Source organism: Corythoichthys intestinalis, chromosome 12 (assembly GCF_030265065.1).
Source record: "Corythoichthys intestinalis isolate RoL2023-P3 chromosome 12, ASM3026506v1, whole genome shotgun sequence".
Classification (NCBI taxonomy): Eukaryota; Metazoa; Chordata; class Actinopteri; order Syngnathiformes; family Syngnathidae; genus Corythoichthys; species Corythoichthys intestinalis.
Genome location: NC_080406.1, coordinates 44,382,182 through 44,407,048, shown reverse-complemented (window position 1 = coordinate 44,407,048; position 24,867 = coordinate 44,382,182). Strand labels below are relative to the sequence as shown.

Below are 24,867 nucleotides of genomic sequence, written 5' to 3'. Positions count from 1 at the left end.
CAGGGCGGCGACATCACCAACAGCGACGGGACAGGCGGAAAGTCCATCTACGGCAGCAAATTTGAGGATGAAAACTTCGACGTCCGCCACACTGGTCCGGGCATCCTGTCTATGGCCAACCGTGGTCGTGATACCAACAACTCCCAGTTCTTCATCACGCTGAAAAAGGCGGAACACCTGGACTTTAAGCACGTGGCTTTTGGCTGGGTGCGACAGGGCATGGAAGTGGTGCAACACATGGGGGAGCTCGGTACAAAAGGAGGGATGCCCTCCAAGAAGCTCCTTATAGCTGACTGTGGTCAGATTTAGGCTTTCTGGGCTGTTGAAGCTCGCGCAATCCAATGTTTTCAAGGAATTACACACTGACCACAGCACTACTGGTCAGTTGTCACAAATATTTTGTAGGAGGCGTTTTCATTCATATCACTGGCTAATGGGAAAACCTCATACATTTATAGTGTCTATATAATTGTACATTAATGTTTTTTATTTTTTTTCTTGCATGTTCTGGGACTCTTTACTCACACACCACCCTTTTTGAACAATCTGTATTTGTAATTTAAATGTTATTTGAAAGCAGTGTGGCTTTCTGCTTCGCCTGCCTGTTCCATTGTAGACTTCATGTTAGTGTTTGTCTGCTGCCCACATAAAATGTGTTGCAGAGTGGACTACTGAAAAATGTTCCGTTTAAGATTCCAAATGAATAAAGATGCTTTATTACTAATGTGTGCCCATTATAATCAAGTCACCATTGTACATTGCTTTTTGTGGACCTAATTGGTGTTTTTGCAAGATATTTTGATTAAATTCACTGAATGCGTCTATCCTCAGTGACAGGCAACGAGTTATATTTTTTAAACCTGCCCTGTCCATTTAATGTTGAGTAATATAAAAATATTGAACCGGTTACGTAGGATTATTTCCCAGATGTAGTACCGACCCTTGCCACACTCTAAGGTTGACACAAGGGTTCCGATTAGATCCCGCCCCATAATGACGTCAACAGGATGTAAATGGTCCGCATCGTGGTCTGTTCGGCCTTTTCCCTCTCGCGTTTGCTTTAGGCCGGCAGGTTTTCCGTCTCGGGAAGATAGAACAACAAAGCGGCAAAAATGATCATCTACAAGTGTATTCTCACCGGTAAGACGTTTCCTTTAGTCCTCTTTTACTTAAACGAATGAGTGACTTTCGATCGTGTTTTTTCTTTTCACAATCGCAATCGCGGAAGTTATTGTGATAGTAAAAAAAAAAAAATGTTCAAAAATAGTTTACCGTCGCCACCCAGCTAGCGCGTGCGTTAGCCATGCTAATGCTTAACGGGATGACGCCACAACTACGACCATTGTTGCGCGGTTCGTCGTTCCATTAAAAAAAAGCGACCTAAAAACGTGTAATGGCCGAGTTTGCTCGTTGTGAACGGCGATGGCGCACCGGAGTCATGTAGCCGTTCGCTTGGTGCTGAACGAGCGAGGGAACACGTCTTCTAAAGTTAGCATTAGCATCACACACTACATTAGAGGGTTCGTCTAAATGGCGGACGACCATGGAAAGCTTTCCGTTTTTAGCAAAAAAAAAAAAAATGTCCATGGATTATATACGCTTTGCTTGGTAGTAAGATGATTCGGTGAACTACATTACATTACAACATTGTCACAGTAGTAAAGAAAAGTTTTATACCACAAGCAGTGGAGATACATTGCAGTACTAGTATGACGGCCTACTACTACAAGGACCACAAGTTAGTTTTAAAACCGGTACTGGTTAATAAAAAATTAAATACATTCCACCCCTTTAAAACATTGGTTGTATGTATTTTTCCCCACAGATGATGAGATGTTCTCAGATGTCTATCCCATCAAGGAAACGCCAATCTTCTACGAGGTAGACGGAAAGGTAAGACATTGACGTCGGTGGCACAAGGAAGGAATGTTTCTCAATTTTGGCTCGGTGACAGCATCACTTTTCTGTTAGTCATCTGCTGCTGAAATGTCACTAAAATCATAAGCGGATTTTCAAGGGTGGCATGCCCCCCTGGTGGCCGAAAACTGTCATTGCATGTAATTGACTTTCCTATGTAGTATATGATTTAAAAATCAAGAATTTTCTGGTAAAATATTGTCTGTAAAAGTCGTGAAGCAAATAAACACATAAGCGGATTTTAAGAGGATCCAGTTCCCACCCCCCGTGACCGAAAAGTGTCATTGCATGTAATTGACTTTCCTAGATACAGTATAAAAGTTCTAAAGCAATAAAACTGCAACAAAAATGAATGAAATGAAAAAAAAAAAGAGTCGAAATTATTTTTCAAGCACTTTAGAGTCATTTGCTTTGCACATAATTTATTATACATCTATGTAAGAGAAAAAAATATTTTTTAAAATGATTTTTTTCTTTGAAAATATATATATTTTTTAATTCAAGAAACTTTTTGGGGGGATTGAAGAATTTAGACACAAATGTCCTAATCATAAAAGGATTGCTTTAATCAAAGAAATCTTTTTAAATGAAAATTTGTGCTCAAATGCAAAATTTACAATCTCAAATATTTTTTCGCATTCAAAAACTTTTCTATGATTGAAGCGATTTTTCTTTTTCAAAATCTATATTTTTTGATTGAATAATAAAGAGAAAAATGCCATAGCCAAAATGTGGCCCAAACACATCAACATTACTTCAGTCAAAAAGTTGCATCAAAAAAAAAAAAAAAAAAGTTAATCGAAGAAAAAAAGGCTTTTGCATGCATTGTTTTTTGAGTTTGAAATTTATTTTTGCATTCAAACATTTATTTTTTGATTGAATAATAAAGACAAATCTACCTCCATGTGGCTCCGACCAGGGTATACAATTTTTGACTGGGCTAACTACATTGGCACGACACCGGCGGGTGTACCAAATTCAATGGATGACGATCTTGGCGAAAAGTATTGCCTAAGCAGCGTGATTTAGAATTCCCCTCGAGAATGATGGGAAATTAAAACGCTCATTGTCAACTTATCATTTTAAATATTATTGTAAGTTAATTTTATTGCTGACACTGCATTTTGGGGTCATCAACATGTTGTGCCCCCCCCCCCCTCCAAAGTCTAACTCAGCTTATGATTAAACAAAAAAAAATATATATTACAATGGGTCAAAATTATTTTTCGAACAGATGTGACTAGCACCTTAGACGGTCATTTGTTTTGCTTAGCCAAAACCATCTGAGGACCGAAGAGGCAAGATGGATATACGTTTTTTTTTTTTTTTTTTAAACCTAAGCTTTCAAAAGCGACAACAAATACTGAGCAAGAACCAATGATTGAAATTGTGTACCATTAAACGCTAGAGACCTTCAAAATGGTGAGCGGAGTTTCAATTTACCCCACTAAAGACGCTAATTGTACAACTGAGCCACCACCGGTATCTTGCCAATGTAGTTACGCCCGTCAAAAATTGTGCCCCCTGGCTGCGGGAGCACACAAACACACACATTAGTTATGACTTATGATGACTTAATTAATTGAAGCCAGAAAAGAACCACAGTTATACTTTTTGGACATTGACGTTTATTAAACTGGAGAAACCCCATACAGGACTTGAATTACAGTAATAAGTTATAGGTCATCCTACGAGTAAAACAGTGAAACATTGCATTTTTTACGTTCAATATGTATGGTACGTTATATGACAGATTTTTTTTTTTTTTTAATGGATGGGCCATGTTTTAAAACCTCGTAGATAACTACACCACCAAAACATGGAAATCAGTGCAACGCAGTGGCTCCGCCCAGGGCATACCATTTTTGACTGGGGTAACTACATTGGCACGACATCGGTGGGGGTACCATATTCAATGGATGACGATCATGGCGAAAAGTATAGCCTAAGCAGCCTGATTTGGAATTCCCCTCAAGAATAATGGTAAACAAAAAAGCGCTTATTTTCAACTTACTATAATATTCTTGTAAGTTAATTTTATTGCTGACACTGCGTTTCATCTGCGGGTCATCTAAATGTTTTGCCCCAAAAGTCAAACTCCGCCTATGCTTAGTGTGATTCCAAGATTGATCTGTTGGACGCAAGGGCATAGGTTTGGTCTCAACATTGATAGGGACGATATTACAGCATAAAGCGGTAAACACAGACAAGACTGAAAAAGCAGTTTCTGCTCTTGCACTCTTTAAAATAAACTGCTGTATTTTAAGCCAAAACAACTGTTGTGTTTGATAGAACAATATGTCTATATGCTGCCACAGCAGATTCATGGCGCATTAAGCCCCCGAACTATTTTTAATTTGTCTGTTTTACCCTGGAAACCCCCATTTACAGACGTCGCGCAACCGCTTGTGTTTCAACCCAGACATAAAACGAAGGTAATTATGTTTATTATTCAAAATGTCTGTCATTTTTAGCTTAGATTCATTAATTGATGTCTAATATTTCATTTAAAAAAACTACTTAAAAAATTATTCACTCGCATATTTTAAACTTCTAAACAAATTACGTCAATTTTAAAAAAATGTGGTCGGTAAAAAAAAAAAGTCACGGATATCTACCTCATAACTTTTGCTTAATTTTTTTTTTTTTCGTTACTGTCGCATTTTCTCTGATATGTTAGATGATAAAAAAATCGATCCAAACAAAAGAAAAATTGGGGGGGGGGGGCTTTATAAAGGGCAAATATATGAAAAAGAAAATCGCAACCACTCCTTGATGTCTGCGATTTCTGCATCGCGACCCTATTACCATGTTTCACCCATTAAATCCGGCTGTGGCCATTCACAGCTGTGTCTTGACACTCAGTGATACATGCTTCATGGAGATTTTGGATCGAAAAGAGGTAAGTACGCGATAATCTCGTTAAAATCATGGCATCTTTATATATATAGTATATATATATATATTATATATATATATATATATTTTAATGCCCTCTTCAAAATTTTTCTTCCCCCCCAAAAAATTCAGATTTTAAGCTTTCCAATGATTTATCATACATTTTAGGACAATTTTGAAATTTGTCCAAATTGGGAACACAGCGGAACTTTAAGTTACCTGAGTGTTTTCCGCCATAACCTGCATGTACACTTTTTTTTTATTTTTTTTTTTTAATAAGACCAAACAGATTGGGTGAACGGGGGTCAGGGCTACATTTCTCATGAATATGAACCTAATTAATTGCTATGCTAAATCAGGGGTGCTCATGACGCCGATCACGATCGACCAGTCAATCACAAAGCTAGTGTGGGTAGCTCGCGCAATAATTTTTTATTTTATTTTAAGTTGTGTTGTGTGAGCTGCATATAAGGTTATGCAGCACCCCTCTCTCTCAAAGCAGCTTCTTGCTAACGTTTTTCTAGTTCTATAGTTTCCAGTAGAGTTCTACATTTCTCAGTTTATTTAATGTTAACAGTATAAAACATAAAGAGGACACCTCTCGAAGCAGCTTCCTACTTGAATTTTGCAAGTTCACACAGTTTAATGTTAAGCTAACATTGATGCAGGTCGGACATACAATAACAAAATGAATGGTGTGTTCCCCACTTTCAAAACTGTCTTTTTACATTTCTTACAGTGGCTGCTGCTGGCTGAAAAGAAAAAAAAAAACTCTTACATCTAATGTGCGTGTGTGTGATGGTCAAGTCATCAGCCAATCAAATGTGCAATTAGGAGGAAAAAATGGACCGGCACATTCAGCAAGTGAAAAGATGTACATGTAAATCCAAACATAATGAGAATAATTTACTTAACAATGGTGGGGTCAATTACAACAATTAAAACTTATGGGAAGACAATATAAATGACCTATAGACCCCAATCACCAACGTCACACAATGACGTGTCGTCGTATTGTGCAGCCATATTGTCAGTCATTGTGTGTCCGTATTCTCAATGGTCTCAATTTATCGTGCAATTTATGGAAGCCCCGGTGCCTTCAGACGCTGTAAACTCATTGGATGTGTTGCATAAAAGGCGTTATGTGGAAAAGCTTTGGTCGATCTATTCGCCAAATCCATATTTGATGCCTAAATCAATATCAATATCATTTAGGTTAGCCGTTTCAACAAGGTTGGAGCCGCTGACTCATCACGTTCATTTGTAGCATTAGCCGCTAGCGTTAGCCTGTGGCCTGGCTACCAATAGTAAGCACTGAAAGCACCCTCTCCTGAAATCGTGTGAACCAGGGAGGACAGCAGGTGAAAGCCCGTCTGGAGACCGCCAAGAGTCTACTTAATGTCGGGTGAAAGTTTTGGCGAAGCTCCTTTCAGCCAGACTCCATCACGTTTGCTTGTAGCGTTAGTCTACCGGGTTTCTGTTTGTTTGATTTCCTGATAACCACGTGACTTCATACGTAAGCACACTGAATAAAAGACTATATTTTTGTGCTTTATTAAATTACCGACATGGTCAAAATTACGTCGGTCATCGTGAAGAATTTTGGTAACTGCAAATTTTCGGTATACCGCCCGGCTCTAATATGACGGTTAGCAACCGTGTGACAAAAACTTTTCTCTTTTGTTGCTTTGCCATCTTTGCAGAATTCGCATCGACTTCTGTCTTTATAATGAAAGGGGGAAGTGACATACACTTGTGAAGAACATAATGTCATGGCTCTCTTGAGTTTCCAGTTATTTCTACAACTCTGATTTTTCTCCGATAGAGTGATTGGAACAGATACTTCTTTGTCACAAAAAAAAAACATTCATGAAGTTTGGTTCTTTTATGACTTTATTATGGGTTAACAGAAAAAGTGATCAAATCTGCTGGGTCAAAAATATACATACATGGATCTGAAAAAGCGAATCATTGACTTGAATAAGTCAGGAAAGTCACTTGGAGCCATTTCAAAGCAGCTGCAGGTCCCAAGAGCAACAGTGCAAACAATTGTAAGTATAAAGTACATGGCACTGTTTTGTCACTGCCACCATCAGGAAGAAAACGCAAGCTATCACCTGCTGCTGAGAGAAAATTGGTCAGGAGGGTGAAGATTCAACCGAGAATCACCAAAAAGCAGATGTGTCAGTGTCCACAGTCAAGCGGGTTTTGCATCTCCATGGACTGAGAGGCTGCCGTGCAAGAAGGAAGCCCTTGCTCCAAAAGTGGCAACTTAAGGCTCCGCTGAAGTTTGCTGCTGATCACATGGAAAAGATAAGACCTTCTGAAGGAAAGTTCTATGGTCAGACGAAACAAAAATCGAGCTGTTTGGCCACAATGCCCAGCAATATGTTTGGAGGAGAAAAGGTGAGGCCTTTAACCCCAAGTACACCATGCCTACCGTCAAGCACGGTGGTGGTAGTATTATGCTGTGGGGCTGTTTTGCTGCCAATGGAACTGGTGCTTTACAGAGAGTAAACGGGATAATGAAGGAGGATTACATTCAAATTCTTCAAGATAACCTAACGTCATCGGCCCGAAGATTGGGTCTTGGGCGCAGTTGGGTGTTCCAACAGGACAATGACCCCAAACACACATCAAAAGTGGTAATGGAATGGCTAAATCGGGCTAGAATTAAGATTTTCGAATGGCCTTCCCAAAGTCCTGACTTAAACCCCATTGAGAACTTGTGGACAATGCTGAAGAAACAAGTCCATGTCAGAAAGCCATCAAATTTAACTGAACTGCACCAATTCTGTCAAGAGGAGTGGTCAAAGATTCAACCAGAAGCTTGCAGATGGCTACCAAAAGCGCCTAATTGAAGTGAAAATGGCCAAGGGACATGTTACCAAATATTAGCGCTGCTGTATGTATATTTTTGACCCAGCAGATTTGATCACTTTTTTCTGTTCACCCATAATAAAGTCATAAAAGAACCAAACTTCATGAATGTTTTTTGAGACAAAGTATCATCTGTTCCAATCACTCTATCAGAGAAAAATCAGAGTTGTAGGAATAAATGGAAACCCAAGAGAGCCATGACATTGTTCTTCACAAGTGTATGTAAACTTTTGACCACAACTGTATGCCGTAAAGCAGTCGGCACATTTGTAGTTTTTTTGTGTGGCAGGGTTCTTGCCACCCACTTCAAAGTTAATTGGTGCCTGTGAGCGATACAGACGCCCTAAGATATATAAGTGTAATTCAAGTAGTTGTCAGTCGACTTGGCACAAATTTTATGAAAATATTCTAAAAAGATTGAAAAGTTACCTAGTGTTGCTTTATAGGGGTTTTAAGTGATATTTCGCTATGACGAGGTTGGATGCATTGCTTGTGGGATTCCTCCGATTGTGAGTTTGTTTTTTTCCCCACTGTGCCCCTTAGCATATCACACAGACGGACGACATCGACGACTCTCTAATCGGCGGCAACAAGTCGGCCGAGGATCAGGGGGAGACCACAGAAGCGTCGGTGCAGTCCGGTGTGAACATCATCGTCTACCACAAACTGCAGCAGACATCCTTCGACAAGAAGGGTTACCTCTCCTATATCAAGGAGTACCTCAAAGCGTACGATACCTCCATTTTCTTTCGAGAACGATAGACATACTTTTGGGATGTTTGGAAGCTGATCTCAATAAAGTGGACCAACTGCAAATGTTTTGTTTCAGCATTAAGGCAAAGTTGCAGGAAAACAACCCCGAACGAGTGGATCAGTTCATGGCTGACGCCAATGTTGAAGTCAAAAAGCTCCTCCCAGGTTTCAAGAATTTAGAGGTAAATACACACAGTCTGTAAGAAAAGCCTTCATTTGGATTCACACTTTCAGCTTCCAACATTTTTCGTTTAAACATGGCAAACTAATCTGTTGTCTTGTTTTCAGTTTTACACAGGTGAGTCCATGAATATTGACGGTATGGTTGGTATTCTGGACTACCGTGAGGACGATACGCCTTTCATGCGCTTCTTTAAAGATGGCCTCATCGGTGAGAAATGTGTAAGTATTCTGCTAAATCTCCACAATTAATGACCAAAGCACAAGACTGATGAGTATATTAAAACCATTTATTTTTTGTTCTTGTAGTAACTACACGGATTAACCTGTTTGTCAACTGGCTGCCGCTGCTTCCTTCTAAATGCTCCGAGAGCCGAGTGCATCACACGCTATACTCTCATCAAAGCCCATCGGACAGTGTTTTTCAAAATTTCGTTATTCCTGCCAGCATCAGTGTTGACTGTCAATAAAACTGAAGGAACATGCTCGTTTCCCATATTTGGACTTTCTGGATGTTTTAGCAAAAGACAACTGTTTTCCAATCACACTTTGGGTTTGTGATTCCATTCAAAATTACATCTATTGTTTGCTTTAAATTGGAAATAAAGCCAAGTACCATCACCTGATTTTTTTTTTTTTTTTTAAGGATGTAGATTTTTCACATAAACAAAAATGTCAACTTGTGTTCTTGGGGGCCATAAATGGGGCACCGTTTTTTCTTTAGCTTTGGATGAGTCAAGACACAATTTATCCCAGTTCAGCGTGATTGCAAAGTTTTGACTATGAAAGGGACAACAAAAGAGTATTTAAATCATTGAGTTCGCTAAAGGAAATACACCGATGGATAAACTTGTTTCAGTGTGCGCAAACATGAAGCTTAACCTCACCAAGTATCAACCAAATGATGCAGCACCAGAAGCCGCATTAATGGTAAGAAATACTCACCATTAATTAGCATAGATATTATTGTACTTTAAAAGTGTTAATTACATAAAATGCACACATTAATTGTCCAAATGATTTATTGCGATCAATATGGGCAAAAAAAAAATGACATACTATTATTTATATGTACATGCAGGACATTGTAACAATAAAAGCCCTTCTGCATTCGTCAACAGTAATGTTATTTGTAACTTCACCTCATTTTGGTCACTCTAAGTGGCCAGCGTATCAATCTACACTTCACGTCAATACATGCTGACAAGTTGTTAAAATTTTGTCCACGAATGATCAACAATCTTTTGGGTAGATCTTTAGGTTTAAAGCACATCCTTAACTTATTGTCTGCAGCTGGTTTCAATTTAAGGTGTATGGCGAGGTAGATCCACATTGGCGCTTCAAACCTGGACACTGTTCAAAACATTCCACTTTCAACCATATATTTAGGCGCTTCCAGGAGTTCACACACGGCACAGAACATCTCTGAGTTTCATCTACGTCGTGCTGAATCCATTTTTGGAGATTCCGTAGGTTCCGCTGGTTTGATTTAGCAGTTTTTACTTTGTCAACATACAGCTTTCTTCAACTTCATGTTGTTCTGTCTAAACCGAACTTTATCAAAGATGGCGCCACCCATGTCTCATACAGGAAACTTGTCTATAGGATGGACCGTAGGTACGTATTAAATCGCTGTCTTAATACTAGCGATACATTATGTGCAGTTGACCTGTCAATCACATTTAGGATGTAGAGTTACATTTATATAAGTAGCTCATGTCGCCCCAAGGTTAGAACTAAAGATACACGATAATATCGGTGGCCGATAATTATCGGCCGATAATGGCAATTATGACGTGACACAGATAATCCAGATAATAAAAAATTCAACCGATAATTATATACTTGATTTAGCCTCCAAATGTGCACAACCGAAGAATTCAGCACGCCACCTCCTCAACCCCTCCCCTCTCTGAAGCCCCTGAGGGAGGAGGGGTTGAGGAGGCGGAGTTACACGACAAGAAATAGTTGAATATTATGGCGGCTGATACTAAAAAAACGACGCTCTCGCCATTTGCGAAACATGTACCGCAGAAGTTCCATGAGGCCGAAAGAAAGAGTCCTCATTCAAAACCACTAACCCAGCATCCATTTAAAACTGCATCACAAAGATTTTTGGAACGAATACCAGGCTGCTGCTGCTAGCGGGAATGCTAAAGCTATTGTAAACACTAAGTTAAACTAGGGGCTCGTGACGATACAGAGTCGGTTTGTTTGGGAAAGCAGCCCAAGGCGGGTGGTAAACTCTCATCTAAGGCTAAACACCGGCACGATTGGAGACCGATAGTCTGCAAGTAGCCGTCTTCCGACGGAGCCCGCCGCTCTGGCCGGTCCGGCAGGCCACCGCCGCCCCGCCAACGCCCGGTTCCCCGGCTTCAGGACCTCCGGCGAACACCCCGGTTTCTCGAGCGTTCCCTCACGGCATGTGAGCAGAGCCAGGCCCCGAATACGCCGCGGCAAACCGGCCGGTGCGGGCGAATTATCTCGTACGAACGTAGCCGCCGCCGAGACGAGACACGATTTTTTTTTTTTTACCGAAATGACCCGACAGCCAAAGCCCTGGATAAAAAAATAATGCAGTTTATACGACCACCATTCTTCATGAAAAACATGCCAATCACATTTTCACCACTACATTTGGAAAAGTGATGTCCAGTAAGCAAGCTTATCATGACGGCACAGTGGTTAGATGATAATTTAAACATGGAGAAAACAAAGTCAGCCCGTTAATAAGGCATGTAATATGACGAGCGGTCAGATGACTTTGTAATGCTGCCTTTATTTTCGGCTTAACAAAACTCAGGCACAAAACAACACGCACGGAGATGCGAGCTCCAACTGCATCCAAATAGTACTGCTGTTTATCAGTTTAGCTGCTGTAAAGCGAATGTCGCGACTCGTGAGTGCCGCAAATGTAAACAAAGCGCTGCAGAATGGGTACATGACATTTCGCTATTTTGAGTTAATCATTTTCACAGTGTGCAACAAGGCATACAACATTAGCAATCACTTTTCAAATTAATTTAACTTATTTGTCTGCTCAATTACAGTCACAGTAGATGATCTAAACTTGTTGGCACTTATCAACACTTATTAATTTAAATATGCACATTCGTGTTGTAATGAAATAACAGTAATATTCTGTAGCCACAAATATTCAAAATCTTTTCTTCTTCCAAGTTTTTTTTAGGATTAAGTATAATAATGTATTGCTTGAAATAAGGCTGTTAAGATTATTTTCAGCTAGCTATTTTTCTTCCAAGAAATCTGAGAGAAATACACCTGAAGCGCTGGCAGATAATTTCACTTATTTCCAATAGATTTACACTTAAAACTGACTAGTTTTAAGGAAGTGTGTTTTGCAGTGTATTAATGTTATGTTAGGAATGGCTTACTTTTAAAGGCATTTTTGTGCAACTTAGGTATTTACTCTGTAAGTAATTGTTGCCAAAAGTTTAGCATTACACAATGTCAGACAATGTCATTATTTAGATGTTGGAATTGACGACTTGTTCATATTTTATGTTGAAAAAAAAAAAGAGCAATAAATTATATTTTTGCACAGTAATATTTTCTTTTGTTTAAAATTTTACATAAATCTTTTAATAGAATTATCGGCTTGACATTATCGGTTATCGGTAGGAACGAGGAGGAAATTATCGGTATCGGTTGAAAAATGTATTATCATGCATCACTAGTTAGAACGTCTAACTCCCGCTGTGGAGCACTATGCTTGATTTTGTTGAATATTCAAGTGATATTATGGAATTGTTGTCGTCATCCAGTGTTGTGTAGTGTGTACAGTACATAAACGAAGCATATGTGCATAAAAATTGCATCTCTAATCATCATGCAGTCCCTCCTAACAATTAACTCACTGGCAGACATTGACGGCAATAGACATACAATCCATTAGAACTAGGGCGATCACTCGCTGCCACCCTCTCCCAGTTCAAAAGGATTGGACTACTATCACCCTCAATGGCAGCCAATAAATTCATACAAGCATCTGGATTGGGTGCGGTCAAGACAGTCAGTTTTAATTTTTAAACGCAAAGCAGCATGTTACCACCCCGTGTGGTGTACAGTAAACATGGCTAAAGGGGTTTGCAGTTGCCATAGCAACAATAAAGGTAAGCTACAGCAAGATTGAATATGAACTTAAGGTTTTCATTTTCATTAAAAGAAAAAAAAAACAGTAATTACAGTAATGTCTTAGGAGACCATTGACTTATTTGAAATAAGATTCAGTGGAGTTAGACCGTCTGCATCTCTTCCTCCTCCTCAGCTGACTGGTAGTGCCTGTACTCTGCTTTCAGCTCCCACATGCTTTTGTGAGCACCTTTGCTGTGGTAGGTACCAATTTCCCTCATGATCTCTTTCAGGTACGTCTGAATCACAGTGCATACATAATTTGTGTGATAATTCACTGACGGGCCACCCAGTTCAAATGGATTGGACGTATATCCCAGTCAATGGCAGCCGATGAGTTGAAATAAATTTTAAAAAGCCGTAGATTATCATCCGGTGCTTTGAGAGTAATTTATCAAATTTCGCCTAATTGCCCATCATTTTCTATGTTTATGCCAGTGAGATAATTACAGGCAGAACAATTAACTGTCTTTATTAATGATTAACAGGATTACCCACCTTTTTATAGTGTTGTTGGCAATTTTACTTTGAGATATTTTTTAAAATAATTTGCACTACTCACAAAAACTTGAGTATCGGGCTTTTAGATTAGGTTGTAGGATACATCAGTACCGTAATTTCCGGACGATAAACCACAAATTTTTTCGTTCATTTTGAATGCTGCGGCTTATAGTATAGTCCAGTGCGGCTTATTTGTTGATTTATTTAGGTTAATAGGCAACACATGCCTCTAGCATGTATTGCAGCACTACAGATGTATAAATCTGTAAATTAAATTAATCAAACCATGTTCTGTGCTATTTATTTATTCATTTAGTGTTCCAGTTTCATTAATTGCTTGTCATGGTGTTTGGTAACACTTTATTTGACAGCGGCGTCATAAGACTGTTATAAGACAGTCATAATTATGACATGAAAAAATCATGCGCATTACTGAATGCTTATGACAGATGTCATTAAGAGTCATTCAGCAAATTATGTTACCGACTCCATTTATGTCTAGCTCGGATCTTTTACATCCATTCAAAAGTGAGATAATTTGCCAAATAAAACTAAATGATAACTGTTATAAGCATCCGTTAATGCTCATGATAGTGTCATTTCATAATTATGTCTAATGACAGTCTGATGGCGCCACTGTCAAATAAAGTGTTACCAAATACCATAACTAGCAATTAATTAAAAAACAGGAACAGTAACTGAATAAATAGTTACCACAGAACATGAATTTTGATTATTTACATCTGTTGCGCTGCAATGCATGCTAGGAGGCGTGTTGGACAACAACAGTGTTGACAGCAGGTGGCATAAAAGGTTGACCGCCGTCCCCAAGGGAGCAGTGATGGCCAAATGAAGCTTCTTGAAGCAATGAAGCTTTGCAGCCAATTGGTTCAAAGCTTCATGGTGGTTCATTTGGTCTTCTGACCATCGAATGATGCCGTTGTCTAATGAAGTGTTACCGGTTAAAATCTTTTGGTGTAAATATCCCATAATACAGTGAGGACAGCTGCGGCTTATCTATGAACAAATGCCGTTTTCGCGTCACATTTGGTGGGTGGCGGCTTATAGTCAGGTGTGCCTTATGGTGCGAAAATTGCGGTACTTTTTTTTTTTTTTACCTGTAAACTTTTCAAATGCATCCCCCAGTAATTCAATACCTGATTTTTTTGTACTTTCATTCCCAGTACAGTACAGTAGGCTCAAATATCGCAAAAAAGTATTTAGGATTTCATGAAGTCTTTTATATATTAGGTATTGCATTGCACATTAGATTTTTTTTTTTTTAAATATTAAAATATAGCGCAAGGCAGAATGGAAATACTTTGTGTTTTCTTCAAAATTATAGACGTTAACGTACCCAGTCACGTGATAACAATTTTATTTTGGGCGTTCATCTTCCTTCCGTATAATTTAGCAGGATGAGACTTTATGAAAGTTACGGGCTCTTTAAAAAAAAAAAAAAAAAAAACAGGCTTCAATGAATAAATGCATAAGTAGCTTTTATAGTTTGAAATTTTTGAAATATCGCTTTTATTTTGCGAAGATCTATAATGGAAAAACGCAGCTACTGTATTTCTGCAACCTGCTAATGACGCCCTGTGAAATTTGCTGATTTTTTCTTAATCATTAAATATTTGTGCAGGTTGTGAACACATTTCTCTCACTATCAATTTTTAGTTGTAAAGGTTACCGTGCATCTGACCATTTATATGGCATTCATTTAACTCACTGGCTGTCACTGCTAGACGTCCAGTCCATTGATTTTCTGTTGCTTTCCAAAGGTTACAGTGCATTTTAGCTTCATGCGAAAATTTCGCCTAAAATATCGTGATAGCCCCAACCTTTTGTGAGTAGGAATCTGTATGTTTATCAGCGCAAGGAAGATTTCGGAATACTGACCACCGGGTGTCACTGTGGTGCTTGGAGAGCAAAGTCTGCACGCTGATGAGCAGCAAGACTTTTGACAATGGGCATTTCGGTTACTTCAATTCAGTTAATTGGAGTGCTAGCCAAGTGCTTTGGGAGAGGAACGGTGGCGTGGAGTGTATTGCGGCGTTTGTCTCCCACTCAAGTGATGGTTACGCAATCAGATGCAATCAGAGGGAGCGGAGGACCTCAAGGTCTCATCAGCACCTACACATTGCTGTTCTCCGCTCACTGGAACAAGTCCACTGTGTCGATGCAACCCATATGTGTGCTTTGGGTGTGTGCGCATGTGTGTGTGAGTGTCAGAGAGAAAGAACTGGCCCAAATTGTAGCCACAGCAGATAGTGTGAACAAGCACAGACGTCATGCTGTGGGCGATTGGTGCAAATGTAACAAAGCAAGGTGGAATGTGGGCAGGTGTGTTGTTGTTGCTCTTTCTCATCAACACCCTTAATGCTTGTGCGTTTTACTCACCACAGGTTGCTTGGTGATGTCCACCAGGTCCTTTATGTTGTAATACTGGTGTTTCTCAAAGGCAGAGAAGAGCATGTCCAACACCACCTGTCGCTCAGCTCTGACCATCTTGCCCTCGGATTTCTTCTTTTTCTCATATTCCACCTGGTAAACACGCAGGAAGTCACAACTCGTGTCACACCGAAGCGAGTGGATGCTGACATTTGACATGTGTGGGAGTAATAGAGCCCTCACGTTGAAGTTGTGATTGGCCACAGGCTTGAAGACGGTGGTGATTGCTCTCTCTAGCTGCTGGGACAAACGCTGAAGCTTCAAGGACTCCTTCATCTGCACCCTAAGACACATGTTAGACATTAAACAGATGACACTCCCCACAGACCTTGACGTTAACGCTAAGCAGTAATAAAGGGCTGTTGTCTTACTTATCATGAATTAACTGACAGTGATCAAGTGGTAATGATTTTGCATTCTCCCCTTAATCTAAATTGATGGATATATCAGTCTTTGTTTACTGGAGTTTTACTTTTGTTGGGGGCAAAACATGAAACAAATTCCAAATATCCATTTTGCCTCTTCATGTATAGTTTTGGCTAAGCAAAGCAGAGGACCGTCTCTAAGGTGCACATGGTCTGTTCAAAAAATAATTTTAATCCATTATGAAATACTTGGATTCTTGTTCATTTAATTTATTTTTGTTGTTTGTCTTATTGCTTTACCACTTTTATAAACAACATTTTACTAGCTAGGTCTTTATTTTAAATTCTTATCGAAGAGTCAATTACATGCAATGACATTTTTCATCCCCTCAATCTCCGCGTATGCGTAAACGTATATTTATTAAGGGTGTAACGGTAAATGTATTTATATTGAACCGTTTCGGTACGTGGTGCTCGGTTCGGAACGGAGGCGTACCGAACAAGTTTCTGACATAACATAACCCTTACTTTTCAAGGCTGTGAGTCGATCGGGTTACAGTTTCTTTGTGTGGATCATATTTACTCTGTCTTCTCTACTATAATGAGGACCAACACAGTAGGACAGTATAACCCAGAAACGTCAACGGCGCGACAATGTGGCTGCCGCGAGAACGCAGTGAAACGCGGGTGTTAAAGTCAATCAGCTAATGCACACAAGTCGCAGTGCGACCGCGTGTTAGACGCGTCCCAGAAGCGGCTCAACACAACGCACGCGAAAAGAACAACAGAGTTTATTATTTGACGCGAGACACGACCCTCCTGCGTCAATACTGCTACTGGTAGCTAGGATCGGGCAGACCGGAAGTCACTCGTGTAAAAATACGGTGGATCCGGTCGATTTTCCAACTAATATGCAGTCGTAACCCACTTTTTGAATCCATCAGATCTCTTGAGTGGTAGATCAGGGCACAGTTGACTTGTCTTTGTTGATTTACTGCTGTGTTCTCTGCTATAATAATAACAAACATGGCCCCGTGTTCAATACAAAACCCTCCTACCACAGCAAAGCAAGTAAGAACTAATATTCACATAGGAACTAAAGTTATACAACATAAAATATACAATATAAATGAATACTACATCACATTTGTAAAACAAACACATAATAAATAATAGCCCATTTAAATAAAATACATTGAAATGAGCTAAAACACCTGTAATTAAATAATAAGAATAAAACACAGATCCTGCTTACACAATTAAATTTAATAATTTCTGTGTGGCGCTTTAACTTGAGAAAATCCACCAATAAAGCTTTTGAAAACCGTTCATAAGAAAAAAACTATTCATTGAGGCATTTCATTTGTAAAATACATGTTAAAATCTTTGTCATTGGGATTCCTTTTCTCTTTAGCACAAAGAAAGCTGACCAATACGTGGGGTATAAGGCAAATTGTTGTTGGATTATCTTTAAATACCTGCTACTTTTTGAGCAGAATTCTAGCTTTGTATAGGCTAATGTTCCTATTGTTGAAAGCACAAAGGTGTAATAAACAACTAGCACATACTGGACTGTCTCAGAAAATTAGAATACACAATATTCTAATTTTTTGAGACAGTCCTGTGTATATATACAGGACTGTCTCAGGAAATTAGAATACACAATATTCTAATTTCCTGAGACAGTCAGGAAATACACAATATTCTAATTTCCTGAGACAGTCAGGAAATTAGAATATTGTGTATTCTAATTTCCTGAGACAGTCCTGTATATATACACAGGACTGTCTCAAAAAATTAGAATATTGTGTATTCTAATTTTCTGAGACAGTCCAGTATATAAATTGCATTTTGTTTTCTTACTGTACCGAAAATGAACCGAACCGTGACCTCAAAACCGAGGTACATACCGAACCGAGATTTTTGTGTACCGTTACACCCCGAATATTTATATCAATTTTTTTCCTGAAACGCCATCCAGCACTCATGTAAAAATGTTTTATTTTATGTTTGAACAACATTTGGCTTTCATAATACCTTTTCCCTTTTTAATTGCAAACCTACTTTAGTCCAAAACTGTTTAAATGCAGGATTCTAAATATTCAGTTTTTGCAGTAAAAGCCAAAATGACCCCAAATTTCAGACTTATAAAAAGACTAATCAAAGTAAAACGACTGGAAGTACCCCGTCCGCCATTGCTGAGGTGTGCCGCCAGCAGCACACAGTCAACAGCAGCTAATGTTATTTTTTACAATGACTGACACTGGGCTGCTACAGGTGTGTAAACACCCCAGTAATAGCGGCCGACGCTACACAAATCTCTAATCGGATTACTCTAATGTTGTTGTTACGTCAGCAGACTACAAAGCAATGCTGCTGCACGCTGCCAACTGCTGGACGGGGGTAGAAGTACAGCTACTGAATTATTTATTTCCACCAAGAACTCTTGTGTAAGGATGAGGCCTGCCCAATTTAACGTTTGAACATCGCCATTGCAATGTGTGCATGCGCAATAGTCACATCACAGGATGTGCAATTTTTTTTTTTTTTTATGTCCAAGATGTAAACTTTTCTTTCACTTTAAAAGAAAACCAGCAAGTGTACAGATCCCAGATCCCTTTTAGATACAGCAAGCCCGAATTAAATGACATTATATAAATTAAGGATGTTCCTGATCCGATCACGTGATCGGAAATCAGGCCGATTGCGCCATTTTTCACAGGGTTGGAATCGGGTAAAAAGGATCGGGTTTTTAAATGAAAAAAATTCATGTTTTTCTGCTTCATTCTCGTACAACGCCACAGCCTCTCACCCTCCGCCTTGCTAAGGCAGTGCGACCAAACTTTTTCTTGGTCACCAGTGCAGCTGGCGTTTGGTACTTAACATTAACGATGATTGACAGGTTTGTAGCGTGATCTGGCCTGAGAAGCCTCGGTAGCTCTAAGATCAAAGGCACAAATGTGTTAATCATCGTTAAACTTCCAGTCTGAAGTGTGCTGTGCCAACCCATTGTTGTGTTAGTGGGAGGCTATTGTCGGCAGCATGATCGTCAAAGCGTGGGGGGATTTGAGTTGACTCCCTCATATGAATTTTCTGAAGTAATAAAGAGGGATTAAAAGTATGGCGTTAAAGGTGATGCAATGAAAATTGTGGATGCCCCTACATTTTGTGATGGTGCACCTTTAAAGAAAAAGTTAGGTGCAACCAATGCAAGAAGTAAGTGTGTAGCCTTGGCAATACACTATATAACGCAAAGTTAATTTTTTCTAATATTGTTCAGGCCTATCCCAAACAGAGCAATTCAAGATATCTGGTTAACATTCTTCTAGTTTTAATATTGCAAAATAATATCGCAATATCACAAGCCCCCCCAAAATCACATTGATAGTTTTTTCCAATGACGTTCAGGCCTAGTAAGGATCGATACAGATTTTGAATCGATACAAGAATTGCGTGTTGTAATATTGCGATATATCTCAGAATCGATTTTTTTAACGCCCCTAGTTTTTATCTAAAACAATGACCAATAATGGAGTTTTTCTGTCGGGGTTAGAGTGAATAAGAGTCAAAGGGTAATGTTTTTCAAGGGTCCTTGTTTACTGTCAATATGGGGATTTGTTTGAGGTTGGAGTTTGGATATGAATTTTTGTGGGCCCAATAATGTTGACCATGGAGTCAAATTACTCCAAAGGGTTCAAATTCAAGCTTTTTTAGGGGAATTTTCCCAAAATTGTGTCACGAGCAAAACGGTTTGAAGTTGGAATGGTTAAATTTAGGTTCGGTTTAGGGGTGTAGGAGCCTAAATAACGTTTGGTTAATTATTCATGTTAGTTGTAAATAACTTACTTTGGTTCTATAAAACAAGTTGTGATTTGTTTATTTGATTTGTGGAACTAGTTCGTGACGTCACGTTTGACGACGTACTATATAACGCGGAAGTGGCTGTGTGGACGGTCAGTTGGCGCTAAGGCAGAGAAAGAGAAATAAATCAGAAAGAGCCAAAATAGTTTTCAGACCTCTCTCTTCCTGTTTGGATTAATCTCTCCCTTTACTTTCTATGTTTTTGAATCTCTCAGTTGCTCTTTTGTTGACGCCTTTTGTTGGAATTAAAAGAACGAACTCAGAACGAGCAGTGGGAGTATTTTTTGGGGGGCCACCGTCCAGCGAGCGCGAGAGGGATGAGGCGTGGAGAGCATCAGAACTTGGCTTTACGTTTTGGAATCTACAAGGAGTTATGGTCGGCTTTCAATTTGGGTTCTCTTTGAATGGATGGGAAGTTTTTGGTAAAAATAATGACCGTCTATATCAGGAGTGCTCATTACGTTGATTGCGATCTACCAATCAGTCGCAATACTAGTCTAGGTAGATTGCGACATAAAAAACAAACAAAAAAGGCTCAGAGCCTTAAGGGTTAATCATGATTTGTTGTGCAATATTTCTGCTGACCTATGTAGGCGCTATACAACACTGTACAAATAAAATTTAATTATATATACATATACAGTACAAACATATTATATATACTGTACATACATATATATGCATTTTTTGGCAGGTCCGAGTTGATTATCAATTAACAGGCGTGATTCATAGTCAGCTTGACCTCCGTTCTGTTTTGTTTCGACTTCTAAGTTTCCTTTTATTTTGCTTTTAAGCTGTGCATTTGTCAATGATAATATGTATTTCTTGTACAGCGACCTTGAGTGTTTTGAAAGGCGCATTGAAATTAAATTAGGGCTGTCAAAATTATCGCGTTAATGAGCGGTAATTAATTTTTAAATTAATCCCGTTAAAGTATTTGACGCAATTAACGCACAAATGCCCTGCTCAAACAGATTAAAATGACAGCAGAGTGAAAGCGATACTTGTTGTGTTTTTCAGAGTTTTGCCGCCCTCTGCTGGCGCTTGGGTGCGACTGATTTTATAGGCTTCAGCACCCATGAGCATTGTGTAAGTAATTATTGACATCAACAATGGCGGGCTACTAGTTTATTTTTTGATTGAAAATTTTACAAATTTTATTAAAACGAAAACATGAAGAGGGGTTTTAATATAAAATTTCTATAACTTGTACTAAAATTTATCTTTTAAGAACTACAAGTCTTTCTATCCATGGATCGCTTTAACAGAATGTTAATAATGGTATTGCCATCTTGTTGATTTGTTGTTATAATAAAGAAATACAGTACTTATGTACCGTATGTTGAATGTATATATCCATCTTGTGTCTTATGTTTCCATTCCAACAATAATTTACAGAAAAATATGGCATACTTTATAGATGGTTTGAATTGCGATTAATTGCAATTAATTACGATTAATTAATTTTTAAGCTGTAATTAACTCGATTAAAAAATTTTAATCGTTTGACACCCCTAAATTAAATGTATTATTATTATTATTATTAGTGGGGACATTTTGAGTGTGAATGGTACTCTTGGAAACGAATGGGATTTTTTTTTTGCTAAATTTTGGTGGAACCACATCTTTGGCAAAAACAAAAAAAATGCCTGGTATGCTTTAAATTCCTACTTTTTTTTCTTTCTTTTTTTTTTTAATATGTGCTTTGCAAAGCATCCCGTCAATTATTTCTTGTTCCTGACTTGACAAAACGAAGGAACATTTGTTGAGCAGATCACTGTGTGCTAAAACGTGGCCATCTGTATATGCTCAGTATCCAAACCAAATGATTAGTGCAGAATTTGAACACATTAGGCCCCCCACCATCACAAAAGGACCATTACTATCAGCAAGTCTGCTCTTGCCGTGCGCATTGTCAGTTTGAATGTTAACTAATAGAAGACAATAATGGTCTGACACTAGAAATCAAAACATATTTAGTGTTTGCATTGGACTGCACTGTAGTAGTGCATCTTCCAGTGAAACAGTTGCTATAGTGATACCATCCACTAATCTGCCTTAAACAGCAGATTCCAATGGAAAGCAGAAAGCAGTTTTGAAAAATGAGCGCACATACACGCACACAATCTTGGGGGTGCTGCTTTTTAGCTCCATGGCATGTTTTGGTGGCAACATAACACATGGTTGTCTTGCAAAAAAAAAAAACAACAACAACAAAAAAACTAGTGTGTAATTGTTTTTTTCCCATCGCCTATTTTTCACAAATTCAGTTGTGCACCTCGACACATTTCACCACTTACTTCTTCAGCTTCATGTAGTTGTCAGTAATAACGGGTCTGCATTCAGCTCTGTGCACAACCATGCCCTCCAGACTTATTTCATCTACAAGAAAGATGATGCACAGGGTCAGCTGGCGCTTCATGATTCACACAACGGTGGTACAACCCCTGCATTATGTCATGACAATGTGTTTATGAGCTTCTCAAAAACCTTTGCTCCATCAAATTCACTTACTAAGTAAGTATGGTACTTGTCAATAATGTGTTCTTTGTGGATTGGACTGAGTTGGGAACATTACATCCTGGCTCCAGGTGCATTCACCACAAGAAAGCAATTACCACAGTGCAACAAGGCAACCGTTAAAGCATGAGCAATTGAGTGCTGCAATGAGGTAAGGAGCCATACAAAATAGGATGATGGAAATATAGGTTATCGCTTGCACACTGCAATATGGCATTGTTGAAAAGAGAATGAATATCACATTTAAAGGCGTAATAACAGTAGGAGAAGTGCCAAGACAAATAACCTAAATCAACATAAAGTTTTTAACTCATTGGCTGCCATTGATGCCAAAAGACGTCCAAACTATTTTAACTGGGAGGGTTAGCAGCGATTATTCCCCTCCAAGACTCACAGCTAGGGCTAGGCGATCATTACAAAAAAAAAATAATAATAATTAAACTTAGTTCTTATGCCCCCCCCCCCTTTCAAATGATTGTTATCCAATGGTGTTTACCATTGTATATTAGCATTAAGCTACTAGGCGCTCAAAAATGTATTTTTTTTATTTTAGTGCACAATGTGTATTTTGCAGTTCACCTTACTTGAAGTGTATGAAATTAAAATGAATACAAAAACACATGACTCTTGTTGAGGGAACTGTTCAAAATCTCCATATGAATATCGTTGATTAAATGTGTGGTTTTTTTCCTTTTCTTTTCAGTCTTCGAACTTAAAATCACCCTGCCCTACTCACAGCTATCACGGTGAAAGATTGTTACATTTTGGTTATGCTTTGTTACATTTTTACATTGAACATTGTAAGAATTAAATACAGTAATCCCTTGTTTTTCGCGGTTAATGGGGACCAGAACCTGCCGCGATGAGTGAAAACCCGCGAAGTAATGCCCCCCCTAAAAAAAACCTTTTTTTGTGTGGGTGTTCAATGTATTTATTCAGATTCGGCATTGGAAAAAGACACATATAAGACATATTTTTTAGCTTTTTTTGCCCAAATAAAAAAGATATTTATATATACTGTACATATTTTAATAAACGGGTTTTAAGCACTTTAAATGTAATAATTATGATAAGTTTTTAACATGGAACTGTCCCACCGAATGATTTTTAAACTAAAAAATAAGGTAGAAAAATGCTTGTCTTCATTAAATGCTTCAATGAATGAGTCCACTCAAATCCACTCAAGGTGCTCACTTACAAACAATGAGTTGCCATAGCAACTGTTTCACAAGTTAAACGATGAGTGACGCATGCGGCGCTTTAAAGCTTCGGCTTCTAAGCATCTGTGGCAAGATTAAACATTCGAACTCTGTCAATCATCGTTAACTTTAATAAGCAACTCCAGTGCAGTGCCTGACCAACCAAGAGTAGCAGGAGGGACAGTGAGACTACGTGATCAGCTCGGGACATCTCATCTGTATCTATTTTTTAAATTGAAAAAAAAAATCTGCGATGGACTGAGCGTGCGAAGTAGCGCGGGATCACTGTACTGTTAAATGATAATCCATCCAGTTTTGGGTTTCGCTTATCCTTGGAGCCTTTCCCAGCTATTAGTGGGTGTCGGGGTACATCCTGAAATAATAGTCAGCCAAATAAACAAGCAAACATTCACACATTGACATTCACACCTACAGATACATTTTCTAGTGTTAAATTAAGCTACCGGGCATGTGTTTATTTTGGGGATGTGTGAGAAAACCAGAGTACTTATTGGGCTTGTAAAGGTGGGTTGCGTAAGGTTGAAAGCCCTTGATTTGTCTAAAACAACCACGTTGTCTAGAGAATTGTTTTATTCGATTTTTTAAAAAATTATTATTAAAAGGTAACAGAAACCAAAAATGGCAGTGATTAATTTGTTTATCGTCAACAGGTAGTGCTATCAACAAGAAGGTAAATATGGTGTAAGGAAACAGTGAACATTCACATCCAGCTGCCTGCTGACTCCAGAAAGCCCATTATGGAACAGCTTGCCAATCCCAAATGATCTCTCTCGGGAAATAGAGTACAGCTGTTTGTCGGTTACAGCACCCCGTCCAACAACAACAATCTGCTTCCATTGTTTGCTAAATGTGCCTTACTCTATTTTATTATGGTTATTTAATGGGCTTTTCTCAACAACTTATGCAGAAGTGGAAATAAACATCGCCATTGGGTCTTGTTGTAATGACAACTGCTTGTTGATTTGTATGCTCTTGTGTTATTAGTCACTGTTTATGTGGATATGCAATATTTGTGATAAGCCGCTACATTTTACACTACTTGGTTGAGTGAGATGCTCAAAGGGCCACATGAGGTCCAGATGACCCGTGGAGGAGACGGAATCCTCTGATGTGTGAATGAGCAGAAATACCAGCCAACGTCACCTTGTCTCTCCATATCAAATGTGTGG

The 24,867-nt window shown here is 38.7% G+C and overlaps 3 protein-coding genes across 5 annotated transcripts in view; 2 read left to right on the top strand and 1 right to left on the bottom strand.

Annotated features, from left to right (window-relative positions):
- LOC130927534 (E3 SUMO-protein ligase RanBP2-like) overlaps positions 1-724 on the top strand; it is a 58,117-nt gene extending 57,393 nt beyond the window's left edge. For both annotated transcript variants that reach the window (XM_057853443.1, XM_057853442.1), the window contains exon 29: positions 4-724. In XM_057853443.1, the coding sequence (XP_057709426.1) occupies positions 4-309 (306 nt within the window). In that variant the 3' untranslated portion in view covers positions 310-724. The remainder of the gene's footprint in view (positions 1-3) is intronic.
- Positions 725-977: 253 nt separating this feature from the next.
- LOC130927536 (translationally-controlled tumor protein homolog) lies at positions 978-9,254 on the top strand. Its single transcript, XM_057853449.1, has 6 exons — positions 978-1,140; positions 1,826-1,893; positions 8,239-8,423; positions 8,525-8,630; positions 8,737-8,850; positions 8,938-9,254. Exons 1-6 carry the CDS (start codon positions 1,113-1,115, stop codon positions 8,938-8,940), a joined length of 504 nt encoding a protein of 167 aa, XP_057709432.1. The 5' UTR covers positions 978-1,112; the 3' UTR covers positions 8,941-9,254.
- A 2,033-nt stretch (positions 9,255-11,287) lies between these two features.
- LOC130926496 (general transcription factor IIF subunit 2-like) overlaps positions 11,288-24,867 on the bottom strand; it is a 49,158-nt gene continuing 35,578 nt past the window's right edge. For both annotated transcript variants that reach the window (XM_057851410.1, XM_057851411.1), the window contains exons 5-8: positions 22,259-22,340; positions 15,916-16,015; positions 15,682-15,825; positions 11,288-13,019 (exon numbers count right to left, since the gene is read on the bottom strand). In XM_057851410.1, coding sequence (XP_057707393.1) covers positions 12,885-13,019; positions 15,682-15,825; positions 15,916-16,015; positions 22,259-22,340 — 461 coding nt within the window. In that variant the 3' untranslated portion in view covers positions 11,288-12,884. The remainder of the gene's footprint in view (positions 13,020-15,681; positions 15,826-15,915; positions 16,016-22,258; positions 22,341-24,867) is intronic.

Bases quoted from the DNA above. Each gene is read 5' to 3' on its own strand.
- LOC130927536 (XM_057853449.1), top strand. From the start codon at position 1,113: ATGATCATCTACAAGTGTATTCTCACCG. The intron at 1,894-8,238 runs GTAAGACATTGA...TGTGCCCCTTAG, and splicing joins TCTACGAGGTAGACGGAAAG to CATATCACACAGACGGACGA. The intron at 8,631-8,736 runs GTAAATACACAC...TCTTGTTTTCAG, and splicing joins CAGGTTTCAAGAATTTAGAG to TTTTACACAGGTGAGTCCAT.